Source organism: Stegastes partitus, unplaced genomic scaffold, assembly GCF_000690725.1.
Source record: "Stegastes partitus isolate 25-593 unplaced genomic scaffold, Stegastes_partitus-1.0.2 Scaffold2343, whole genome shotgun sequence".
Taxonomy (NCBI): domain Eukaryota; kingdom Metazoa; phylum Chordata; class Actinopteri; family Pomacentridae; genus Stegastes; species Stegastes partitus.
The window spans coordinates 33,372-46,606 of NW_007580074.1; the positions used below are offsets into that span (position 1 = coordinate 33,372).

The following is a 13,235-nucleotide window of genomic DNA, read 5'->3' on the forward strand; positions in this document are numbered from 1 at the left end:
GACGCAAACCAGCGACCTTCTTGCTGCGAAGCGACGGTGCTAACCACCGAGCCTCCTTGCAGCCCTCTTTAATGTAATTATTTCTCTAAATCTGACGGCATCTGAACATGTCAGCGTCGTGTAAAACAGCGCCCTACTCACTTTTCTGTAAAAGTCATGATCCCAATCTTACAAGATCAGAATTAACATTTCTGTATCACTTTAAAACAGCACAACTCTGAATTGCAGCCCATTGCATTAATGGATAGCCAGACTCAAATGACAGTACTTAGAGTTGTGTGAAGCGACTTAGGGAAGTTTTTTTTTTCCACATTTCAACAAAAATTTCACATCTGTTCCAAACTGACATGTCCTTAAAAGTAAAATCTGATTGTGATGACGATGAAGACTTTAACAGTCTAGATATACAAGTCTCACCAGTAACGAATAAAATCCATGTTTTGGCCAAAAATCAACTGGAGCTGAAATCTGGTTTGTTGCTTTGTGTTTAGGAGTTTTTTAAAATTCCTGCAGCAGCAGACACAAGCAGGGTTTATATGAGCGTCTCCAAAGCAAGATAACTGTGTGCATTTACGCACATAGACTATCATTAGTAACTTTATTGATTACTTAAGATATAATAGATTACCTTGGATATGGAGACACTTCACCTCAGACAAGTGAACTGTCCCATACAGTCATAGTTTATAAACTACAAGTGCATCATTCATTTGTTATATGGTGGCCGTCCTCAGGTTAAGTTCCATCACTGCTGACGGGATATTTTAATTTTACTGTTGGTAAACATTGTTATGGATCAAACATCACTTGATGCACGAGCTAATCTTGAGTCAAACACCATGTGTATAGTGTGTGTTTCTCCATCACTGTGGACACTATGTGAAAGTGATTTATGTCTAAATGACAGAATGCCATCACTTTAATAGATTGATGAAGCAGCAATGTTATGTTTCCCATGTCTGAAAAGGGCTTTAGAAGCAAATTTCCCCTTCTTCTATGTGTGATAGACACGGGGACGGCTGTGGTTCAGGTGGTAGAGCGAGTCGGTCGATGATTGGAAGATGTAACATGTTCCATGGTTGTTGTGTCCTTGAGCAAGACACCCATCTTGCCTGGTGTGAATGCGTATGAATGGATTGTTTGAGGTGGTGGTCGGAGGGGCAGAATGGCAGCCACACCTCTGTCAGTCTGCCCCAGGGCACCACCAGAATGAATGTGAATGTGAATTAATAATTGACAGCGTAAAGCGTCTTTGAGTGTCCAGAAAAGCGCTATATAAATCTGATCAATTATTATTATTAAAAGAAAGATGAGGCCGGAATATCCAATACCAACAAAACAACGGCCACTAAATGCACTGATGTGCAAATTATGCAAAGGCAATAAAGTAGGCAGGATTTGACTTGTCTTTGAATCTTTCATTTTGATTGTTTGTACAACTTGTTTTGTTACTTTTTGTGTTATTAACTTAAAAAAAAACAAATCCACTCCCTGTTCATGGGAAAGATATTATGAAGTGTGATCAGTTCATGTGAGTGGCATCCACACTGTCTGTCAGTGCAATAACATGTGGTGTTTGTACCTCAGAAAATCCCAGAACAATTACATCACATTTGATCTTAATGATCAATGAATGAGCAAAAGGTCTAGTGTGGGTGTGCTTTTTTGCTGTTTTTTATTCATTAAACTATGGTTTCCTGGCTTTTAATAACAAGTAACAGCTTGATGTTAACTTGTGTGTAACTATTTAACTTTATTTTGGTACCAGTAGAAACTCTGTCACAGGTTTGATTTCAAGTAACACAATGTAGTCACAATGAGAGCAGGTGGCTGCAGGGGAAGTTCCCAAAACGTCCAGTCACTGTGAACATTTCTAGAGTTCCCCAAAACTTTACAGACGGTTGTTATCAGATCACGTCCAGGTGTCAGATGATGTCAGTACTGTTAGATGTTTTAAAACTGCTTTTGAATTTTAATGAGATTGTGAATATTTTTACTTTCAACTTAACCCTAAAACCCGTCGGCAAGTTTTAAAATGACTAATATGACATCCTTTTTCATATCAGGAAATGGGAAAAAAAACCCCAAAATGTCAGATTTTCAACTTTATGATGCTCCATGACTGTGTTGTCAGAAAAAAATAGTCAAAAATGAGCTATGTTGTTATTATATTTCATCAAAGTTACTTCAGACACATGCTAAAAGACACATTCAGAATGGCAGAATATCTTTTCACTCGATGTACAGAATAGTTTAAAAACAAACAAAAAAACACTTGGTTCATAGAAATGGTAAAAATGTAAACAGAAATAAACTTATACCATGTGGTGTCACCATTTTTCGTCACCAGTACTGATAATATCTGTGGACATTTGAATAAACATGATGATCCCTTTTTTTTTGTTTAATTATTATTTTAACATTCTTCTTATTTTTTGACAACATAACAAAGATAACATAGCATGTTTGTTCAGTGTATTGAACAAACATGTCAACCCGCCCACACTCCAAATGATTCCAATTCATTGGTGATCCCATTTTGTTATTAATTCTTTTAATTCAAAAAAACCCAAAAGAAACTCACAGAAATGCAACTTTAGTTTTTGCCTTTCTTATGACTTATGGCATCATAACTGTGTCATACTTCACAAAAGACATATTTAAGTTCTGTCTCCTTCCAGCCAGGGTTGTGTTTCCATAGAGGTGCAGGACCTTAGATTGGAGTGAAAAACGAGCCTACACTGACAAGAGCAAAAACATGCCAACAAACTGCTTAACGTTTAGAGGGTTATGTACTGACCTCCAAAAAACCCAAATATCAGTTGAGCCTATTAACAATGCTTAACTACGGAAGCCGAGAGCGGTCATTTTCCGCTACTGTTCTTTCTTCGCCGTTTTCTCGAGATAACGAGTTAATTTTCTCGTTATCTCGGAATAACCGGAATCGTTTTCTCGTGAAAACGAGATAATTGATGTTTGTGTTTGCCTGCTCATGCCCGGTCCAGGATGGAATCCCAGGTGTGTGGGACCTCCCACACACCTGGGATTCCATCCTCAGTCACCAGCGGGGGGCTGGAGGACAGACGAGACCGGGCACGAGCGCTTCATTGTAAGTTGTCGTGCCCGGTCAGCTGTCTATATAAGATACGTCACACCAGGAAGTCCGACAACTTCTGATGAAGGCTGAAGTGACAGCCGAAACTGTCAACGGGATAATTATCTCGTTATCTCGAGAAAATGCAGTTTAAAAAAATGTGCGGCCATGACCGCTTCCGGCTTCCATACTTAACAACAGTTAACAAGTTAGACAGATAAATGACGAATGAATTTAACTTTTGTTTTTTGCTGTTCACCAGATGACGTCTGCCACACCTCCATCCTCTCGCAGCTCCTCCCCTCAGAAAGTTTGCCACTCCCAGACACAGACAGACGTTTTAAAACCCTTACTGGGCGGTGGCATCTCCGGCGGGGGCGGGACTCTGAGGAAGAGGAGGCGTGTCCTGTCCAAAGATGGACGTAGCAATGTGCGCATTGAACATGTCAGCGGGCGCAGTGCTCTGTACATGCGCGACCTCTGGACCACTTTTCTGGACATGCAGTGGCGCTACAAGTTCTTCCTGTTCACGGCTACGTTTGCCGGGACCTGGTTCCTTTTTGGGGTGCTCTGGTACCTGGTGGCGCTGGTGCACGGAGACTTGCTGGGTGAGATAGTCGAGGGAATTTATGAAACAAACAACAAGTCATAAGTTAATGTCCAGTGTGATGTAGACGCCCACATTTTCAGTCTACTTGGTCCTACTTTAGACACAGCGAACATTCCCTCAGTAGAAATTAGTTTAGGTGAAACTGACAGAAAGGGCTTTTGGAAACACCAGACAATGTTCCTGAATCTGCTGTTAAGTTTTTCAGTGTAGTTTGTTGTAGTTACACAAACAAAATTCTTACATCCCTTAACGTATTGGTATCAAAACCTCACACCAAAACTGACACAATAAACTACAACAAGGAGGTGGTGAAGAAAATAGAGGAAGATGAAGCAACTCTTTTAATTGAATCATCCAGACAATTTAACTTCAAAACACCTCAACAAAACCACACTTTTTCACCTTTACAGTGATTCATACGAGTTAACTACAGCAAATGTCTCAAAACAAAACATTAAAGACTAAAATGATATACATATTCTGTAAGTGCTAAAAGATAGAGACCATTGCTAACATCTAAAGGTCAGTCTGTTTTGCAGTGACAGCTAAACCAGGTACATCCTGCTACCTCCATGTACGTATAAATAGCATTAACACAGTTTGTCATCAAGGCTGTGCAGAAGTCTGTCTGAAGGATTTTAAAAGTATTTTTTGGCTGTAATGTATAACTTCAGGTGTCAATGCCGAAATAAGCTCACTGTCCAGCAATGCTTGTGGAAGCTTCATTTATACAACAAATTGCAGACTTCTAGGTGGAGGGCACGACAGTTTATACCACAGTGTGCATATCACCGACTAATGTCAAACCAAAACATACAAAACAGATTTCTGATATTTTCTACACCAATGGAAACAGACTGTTGAAAACAGAAATACCATAATGACACAAGTATGCAGATGTGATGGTGTTTCAGCTGCATGAAATGCTGCAGGGGAATCAGTGAGAGATCCTGTGTGAAATGTGCCACGGTGTGAGCATTTTACACTGAAAAGATGTTTATAAACTGGCTGGTGAGAGTAGGTTCAAAAGTGAATGTAGACTATTTAAAGACATTGATTCACTGTTCACGTATTTTCCGAGGAACATCAGTGAACATTTTATTCCTGTAATGTGCTAATAATAATAATAATAATAATAATAATATTCAGGAGAAGCAGGGTCACACTCAGCTCTTAGCTCCTGAGCTAACCAACTGTTGCAGACACAAAACACACCACAGACTTTTATTACTTACACCATTGGCACATTACTTTAATCGAAGCTGTAACCTTTAAATACTGAAACACATTTCCTTTTTTTTTTTTACATGAATGTACACAACCGCTCCTATTGCAATATCCTGGAAGCTTCTTGTTAACAGCACATGTTCTGTGTAGTTCCATTTTTAAAGCATTTTACAGGAAATATTAAATGTGTAAAAATTCTGTTCTCATTTTGTCTACCAGTGCATGACCATGGAGAAATACCTGACCACATCTGTTTCTCAGACTACAGCTGAACAAATTACCAGAAGTATTTTGTCTCAGCCATTCACGTCACAGGAAGATGTTGTTCAGTTCTCTGAAGAGGAAGAGGAAGTCTCTTGAATATGAGATAAAATAAAAAGAAGTCCAGCTACCTTTTACTGACACTGGTAGATTGATGTAACACATTTTAGTTCGTGGTTGCAACAAAACAAGTCTTGATGATAAAAAGATTTTTAAAAAAATTAACCAAATTTAAAAAAAAAAACAACAAAAAACATCACATTGAAATTCTGACTCGTGCTCATTGTGATTTATTTTTCAATTTATTCTCTCTATATTTTTGTTAAAACTTGTTTGTGTTACTTCCTGTTTAAGACATTCGGTGAAAGAGAAGCGCTTTATAACTTTAAGATTAGACACTGAATAAATGACTTGATTCTCTCCATGTGTGGTAAAATTAAAAATACACAACGTGACTCTCGCTGCAACGTAACACATCTGCAACCACGTATGCACACACACTGAGTGTTATTTAGGGTTGCAGAGACACGCACACATTTAATATTCTGCTCTGGAAATGTTTTTGTTTTAGAGACATTACAATCCCTAGAATGCTATAATGAAGTATAGAAAATTGAAAAAAAAACAAGCAGACAACACGCAATTCACGTATTGCACAAAACCTTCAATGACCTTTTGTTGCCTTTTCAACCCTCCAGAGTTTGACCCTCCATCGAACCATACACCCTGCGTGATGCAGATGCAGACCCTCACTGGAGCTTTCCTCTTCTCTCTGGAGTCCCAAACGACCATCGGTTATGGTTTTCGCTGCATCACCGAGGAATGTCCGGCCGCGATAATCCTCCTCATAATCCAACTGGTCATCACCATGCTCATGGAAATCTTCATCACTGGAACCTTCCTGGCCAAGGTGGACAAAACATAAAGCATCCTGCCGAAATGTGTTCCCAAGTCTGAAATAGCTGCATACAACTCCTAGCAGTGCACATTTATGTGTTCTCATGTTATGATCAAGACTTACATGGATGATTTTAGAATCAGAATCAGTTTTTTTATGGCTTAGTAGGTTTTTTTTTTTTTTACATACAAGAAATCTGACATAGTGTTTTGATGCATAAAAGGAAACAATCGTGACTTGATAATCCGGCCCTTAACAATCTGAAAACCTTGCTGTCAAACAGGTTTTTAGGAAAACGAACGGAACCCATAAAAACTAGCCTTAACATACCGACAAGGATTCAAGGATTCAAGGAACTGGTCACAAACACAGTTATACACGGTATAACGCGCAGTGAAATGCGTTGTGTACCTGTTCCGCACTAATAATTCCGCAATAATAAGATAAATAAGAATACGGAATAAAACACACAAGACATAAAAAGATGTATATATGAATGTATACGTATATATACATATACACAGCCTTGGATTCCGACTCCGACGTGACATTTTATGTCACAAATACGAATAACGGCGTATTATCTGACTTAACAATCCGACAGATTTACTTACCTTTGATGTCAACCGACGGGTCCGTGCACAAGCACATTGGTCAATTTAGGCGTGATATCCAGCGATGCGTAGTGTTCTAACAATACACTAGTTATTAGAACAACTATGAACAATAAATATTAACAACAATTTACCCTTAAAGCATCAAGCCCTCCTTGTATCTCGACCTCCATCTTGACAATCTGACAGCCTTGCTATCCGACATAAAAGAAGGTCTTACATTTAACGTGGGATTATTGAGTCACGACTGTATACAACAGACAGTGTTACAGTGTCACAAGACAAATAATCAGCAAGTGCTGCAAATCTAAGGACTTAAGTAATAAAAGAAATATTTAAGGGGTGCAGGGATGTGAAAATTATTCATTTGAGAATGTGCAAAGTTATGTGGTACAAGGTGTGAATAACTTGCAAAGGATAAGTATTAATCCAATATTAAAGCTGTGAATTATTGTAACGCATAGAGTCCGTGTAGATGAACAGGGGCAGGTGGAGAGAGGTAATGCCACTTGGGGTCTCTGGATAATGAGACTCAGACCAGAACTGACTGAGCATTTTTCCCGCTCAGGTTGCCCGGCCAAAGAAGCGAGGTGAGACGGTGAAGTTTAGCCAGCATGCTGTGGTGTCCACCCAAGAGGGCAGACCCTGCCTCATGATCAGGGTGGCCAACATGCGCAAGAGTCTGCTGCTTGGGTGTCAGGTAAACTCGTACGGAGATAGAAATAAATGAATATGGAAGGTTCAAATTCCAGTGTTTCATCTAAAATATTTAAAAGTTAGTAAGTCTTTGTATTGTATGATATTTAAAGATTTCATGAGTAGCTTCTCCAAGTGGTTCAGCTAAAATAAGTCGCACACATTGTTCAGGTGACTGGAAAACTGCTTCAGACATCTCTGACCAAGGAAGGCGAGACGGTTCGTCTGGATCAGAGAAATGTGCCCTTTCAAGTGGACACCTCCAGTGACAGCCCCTTCCTCATCCTGCCCCTCACCTTCTACCACGTCATCGATGACAGCAGCCCCCTGCGAGCCTGGGCGGCTAAAGGTGATTCTTTGAACAGATTCTTTGAACTCTGAAGAACTCTTAGATGAGAGGTGAAGCATCTTTAAGATTCAAAAATGAATCCTGTTGTTTTTCTCTGAAGCTCTCACGATTACTTGGTGGACGGTGTGACAGATCTTTGGACTAAAGCCATCAGTATGGTTCAAACCACCATTTGGGGTAGTTAAACAACTCTATGAATCCTATACCTATTTGAGAGAGCGGTGGGGCGGCCTAGTTTCACACCAAACTGTTTAATAGGTGTGTTGGTCCTCAGTGCAAAACATTATTTTTTACAAAAGAGGCTATACAATTGTGAGAAGCTTCCATCTTTTCAGTGGCTATAACTATGGTGGACTTGACAGGTGTATTATAACCCAAACTTGTTTATTCTTCCAAACCTAACCCAAGTAGTTTTGGTGCCGAAGCTGAAACAAGTAGTTTTGTTGCATAAACAAAATCAAACAGTGACTTAAAAAGACAAGAAAACAGTAACTGAAACCACAGCAAAATATAAAAATAATACAGTTAAAGAACAATTATGCATGAGTCTTGAACTTCTAAGTCCTAATATTGTTTAGTTTGACTCTCTGGATGTAGATTGCAGGTCTAAACTCATACTTTTGCCTCCCCTTCCGATATCTACGTGTAACCATTTTCAAACAACCACATCTGGTTGGTCACATTTTTCTATATATTTGGAATGATAGTTGATAGCTTTCTTTGCAAAATGTTTCATTCACCATCTCTATTTTGAGCAAACACCATCCTGTTCGTAGATGATTGTGATTGATTTATGGAAATACAATCACACCACAGCTCTTTCTCTCCTGTAGAAGAATGATCATGAGGTGCAGCCAAAAAAATGATCTGGCTATGCACGACTAGTGTTTGGTTAATACCAGCACCACCTTTTTAATCACCTAATGGGGACTGTGTTGGATTGTCGTTTGTCCCTGCACCTAACTTTACAGAGAGGCTGTTAAAACACAAACTGTCATAAACACTTTTACCTTCAAAACTAGTATGCTTTAATTAAACCTCAGCCTGGAGCCCATTTTAACACTGCAGGTGAGCATGATTGTATTTATGATGTTACGTCGACTCTGTGTATTTGTAGTTTTTTCACAGATATGTAAAAAGAGCATTGCAGCTGCTCGGAGGCCTCTTTGTTGTTGAGTGTACAAGGAGTACGATGCTGTGTCGCTAACATGGATTCACAATAAACTTGCTTATTCAAGCTGCAGCAATTCATTGATGTAAAGTTTCAAGAATTTAGCTGATTTAGTCTCGTGAGAACTCTGACATGGAAAGACTGACTTTAATGAGAAAAGTTGTGACAAGATTTCCATTAAGTACGAAGCGAGTCACAGTTCCTCCTTTCTGTGGTTGGTGAAGTGAAACCTTGCATATGCATGATGAAAACATTTTTTTTCCTAAAATGAATGTACAAAAATGGAGGGAATTTTTCATTTTACTTCATGTCTTACTACAGCTCTGTAGCACATACTTTTGTTGTGACTACTTTCAATTTCAATTTCCATTTGCATCCTTAAAAATATTCACAAGAAACAACCAAAAGCCTTGTAACAACGCTATTTGGGAGCATTGAACATGTTCAAAACCTCCAAGCGAAAATTGTTTTGTTCTAAAAACTCTGCAAAGTTCTAGTAATGTTTAGAGCAGCACGTTTTCTTTTCAGAGAATGTTCTTCAAGACAGGATGAAGTTCTCTCGAGACTTTCTAAGCATTTGATGAATGTTGCATTGAAAACATCCTTTCTCTGTTATCATGCAACATTGTGGGAACATTTTATGTGAGAATGTTTTATGTATCTTCTCAACAACATTTCCAAAACACCCTCAGAACACTGCAGGCAAAGTGTTCCACGTTTGCCAATGTGTCACATCACAGGAATGTTTTAATAAAAAAACATCTTTTAACATCCTTTGAATGTTCCAATTAGAGTTTAACGTCATCGGAACATTATTTGAAATGAGAAATGTCCCGAAAACATTCTTTGAACTTATGGGTAATGTTTACCAAAGTTACGGGAACATTCCCTGCTTGCTAGCTTTGAGTTATATCGTCTGTCTCATCCTTTTAACCAGGTGGTGGCTGGACGGATCCAGAACTGGCAGACTTTGAGCTGCTGGTGATCATGAGCGCCACAGTGGAGCCCACCTCTGCCACCTGCCAGGTTCGCACCTCCTACCTGCCAGATGAGATCCTCTGGGGCTACGAATTTCCTCCCGTAGTCTCCCTCTCCCCTTCAGGGAAATACGTAGCGGACTTCGCCTTCTTCGACAAAGTGGCCAAGACCAAAACCACCCCCATCTTCAAACCGTCTAGCCCTCAGCATGAGTACCAGAGCAATGGAGGTGGGACTGTGCCTGAGGTATCTGATCCGGAGAAGATTCGTCTGGAGCAGAGCTACAGGGAGCAGCGAGGGGAGGACCGAGGCCGAGTCAGGGACACTCCTCTCAGTGTCCGTATCAGCAATGTCTGAACCGACAGACTGGATAAGAAGGGAACGTTTCATAGAAAGCAACACAAGAGATTTTCAAGATCAGGGTCGATAGCAAATTGGTGTAACATCATATCAAAACAGACTGGGAGACTGCCTTTTTAGACAGTTTCATCAGAAGGATATAGAAGAGACAGCTATGAAAGACTGTGGACTGCTGTATGGTCCAGTTAGTTAATGTCGCATGTTCGCTGGGATAATACACTGGTTTGACTGTATTCAAGGCATAACACACAACATAACAGCAGCTACTTTTCACATCTGAATGTGGTCAAAGCCCATTCACCTCACATTTACTGTATACACTTTGTAAACTAAAAAAAAAGTAACAGGGTGGATTATTTATTCACACACACAAAAAAACAAAGATACAAATTACAACAAGCCGTGGAGAAGATGGAAACCTTGGTGGGCTTGTTAAGGTGCTTCTGAGAGTATCACCGAGTATCACTCCACAAAGAGGGAAACATACCCATGAAAGTGAGACACTGTGGATGTGTATCCTTTCACGTTTTCAGTAGTAGAGGTGTGTATGGGGGTGTTGGGGGTGGTTAGTATGGCCGGCTGAGCAGCAACACCCACTCATTTCACAGAAGAAGGCCAGAGCCTTCTCACCCTTCTCATACATGTGTGGTTAATACACATATAAATGGATGGACTAGTGTCATGTTTACAATGATCAGCTACGACATTAAAACTGCATCGCTAGTATTATGTAGGGTCCACATTGTGTACAGTCACTGAGACGAGATGTCTGGGGATGTCCTGTAGTGTGTAGTACTAAGACGGTGTAAGGGGATGCTTTGGGTCATGTGACCTGCAAGGTGGCGCCCCCGTAAATTACACTTATATATTTGGGTCTGCAGGGTTGAGAGGCTGGATCAACCATTCAGGCTCTTTGCCATGTTCCTCAAAGCGCCCCACAGCAGTTTAAGTTCTTGGTCTGCAGCAATGCTTATTTGGGTCGTACATGTGAAATGAATACACATGAATACCAGCTTTCCCTGCACGACATTGTGCTGTAACGAGATGATCTATGTTATTCTCCTCAGCTGTCTGTAGTTTTAGTGTTGTCGCTGACCAGTGTATTTATAAACTCGTGTGACTTTGAGTTTCAGCTTCTATTATGGTGAAAAGACCAATGTATCTACAGCTCACAAAACCCCCAGTTTCCTCTTCACACCCTCATGGTATTTTTAGATTTCCTGCTGACATGTGAGCATGACAGTACACTGTCGACTGTGCACTGCATAGTCTGGTACGATAATGTAGCTCCATAATTGGAAGGAACACAAACTTTTGATTGACTATTGTGTTTAAGGTGCTGTGTGTACTGTATCATTTAATGGTGTTGGTATTCCATTCTGCCTGTTATATATATGACTGTTTTTGTGGTTTCAGAATGTAATGTTAGCACTTTATGTAAGTACATGATGTACATTTGCACCTTAGGAAGGCTAGCTGTGTGTGAGAGTTATCTGAGTAAGATATTCTTTTATAACTACTAAAAACACTTACACACTGAAAATCAATACATTTGAAGCAGTTAGAGTAATTTAAAAACAGATGATTCCTTCCTACAAAACTAATTTGTAATTGCAGTTTCTATGTGTCAGTGGCTTCAAGCAAACGGACAAATGAGAAAATCTCCAGATAATCACAAGCAGCTACTGTACATGTCTGGTAATTCTGGTAATTGCAGTTTGCACATTGATTGCACATGAGTTACTAACACTGTCAAGTTAACGGGAGGCCTTTTGTCGAAGTCCCTTTTACTTGTGAGATGACAACAGCAGAGGTGAGTGCTGAGATGTGAGAATGTGAAGCGATGGTTAGAAATGAGAGTTGAATGCAAAGATGAGCATGATGGATATGAACAGGTAGAAACTGAAAGCATTTGTCATATTTTCTTAATTAACATCAAGCTCTGGAGTTTTAACAGTCTTTACATTGCAAATGGAGAGCTTGAATGAGATGATTTTCTCTCTTAAAAAGGATTTTAATAAAGCTGATTATTAAAGGTCACATTTGGTTTCAAGTGTTTCACTAGAAACGTTTCATGGCTGAAAAGGCTGAATATCCAACATCCACAGTCACAGACTGACCCACAATCAGTGACAACAAGGGGCTCTCAAATGAATGAAGCTGAACCACATTGTTTTTGTTGTAAACGTAAGACAAAATAAAAATACTGTAGGTTAATAAAGTAGGTCAATAATTTAAAAAGCACAGGGTGAAGTGTAGCGCCTGTTGTTTTCCTACTCTGCCCTTTGGCCAAACCATATAGCAGGAAGGTGAACCAATGTAAGGACCCCACCATATTTTTTGCATAAATAACAAGTTTGTATTGCTCAAAGTGACCAGGTGGCCGGTGGGTTGTGGGAGAAGATGCCCTTTTCAAGATTTCACATTTATTTTTATAACGACAAAGCAGGAGTCTGGGATGATTTATTTCCCCTCCAAATTTGTTCAGTTGCGCATACTTACATATATTGATATTAAAAAGTATGTACACAAACGTTTACATATACCTGTAAACACGCCCGCTGATAGGGGGGGGACAAACGGGTCTGTTGTCCCGGGCCCAGAGTGGTGGGGGGGCCCAGAACTGGACCCTCATTGAATTATGGATTTTTTTTTCCCCAAAGAAGGGCTATTAATGGAAAGAAACAATATTTGAGTTAGAAGTTTTAATTTGTTTTCGTCTGAACTGTCCTTAATATCTTTGGAGTTGCCCTCCACCCCCACCTCCAACATTAAATGGTTTGACCCCTGATCAACGTCTGATGTCCTTTGATTGGGAATTCGGACTTTGCACTTCAGCACCAAGATGTCCGCTCAGTAGAAGTCTGGTGGTCAGAAAAGGAAAAAGAAGAGAAAAAGAGAGGAAGAAAATAGAGGCCTTAGAGATTTGCTTAAAAAATACTTTAAAAAAGGTGGTGACACGAAGCTGGAACTAGTA

At 39.8% G+C, this 13,235-nt stretch overlaps 1 protein-coding gene across 3 annotated transcripts in view; it reads left to right on the forward strand.

The window, feature by feature from the left end:
* The window catches only part of LOC103374739 (potassium inwardly rectifying channel subfamily J member 10), a 15,309-nt gene extending 4,897 nt beyond the window's left edge, over nucleotides 1-10,412 (forward strand). Inside the window, exons 2-6 of one of the 3 annotated variants that reach the window (XM_008304875.1) lie at nucleotides 3,389-3,702; nucleotides 5,891-6,102; nucleotides 7,273-7,404; nucleotides 7,572-7,749; nucleotides 9,858-10,412. In XM_008304875.1, coding sequence (XP_008303097.1) covers nucleotides 3,389-3,702; nucleotides 5,891-6,102; nucleotides 7,273-7,404; nucleotides 7,572-7,749; nucleotides 9,858-10,255 — 1,234 coding nt within the window. In that variant the 3' untranslated portion in view covers nucleotides 10,256-10,412. Of the gene's footprint in view, nucleotides 1-3,356; nucleotides 3,703-5,890; nucleotides 6,103-7,272; nucleotides 7,405-7,571; nucleotides 7,750-9,857 lie in introns of those variants that run through there. The other 2 variants (XM_008304874.1, XM_008304876.1) reach the window with 2 other exon arrangements.
* The last annotated feature ends 2,823 nt before the right edge of the window (nucleotides 10,413-13,235 follow it).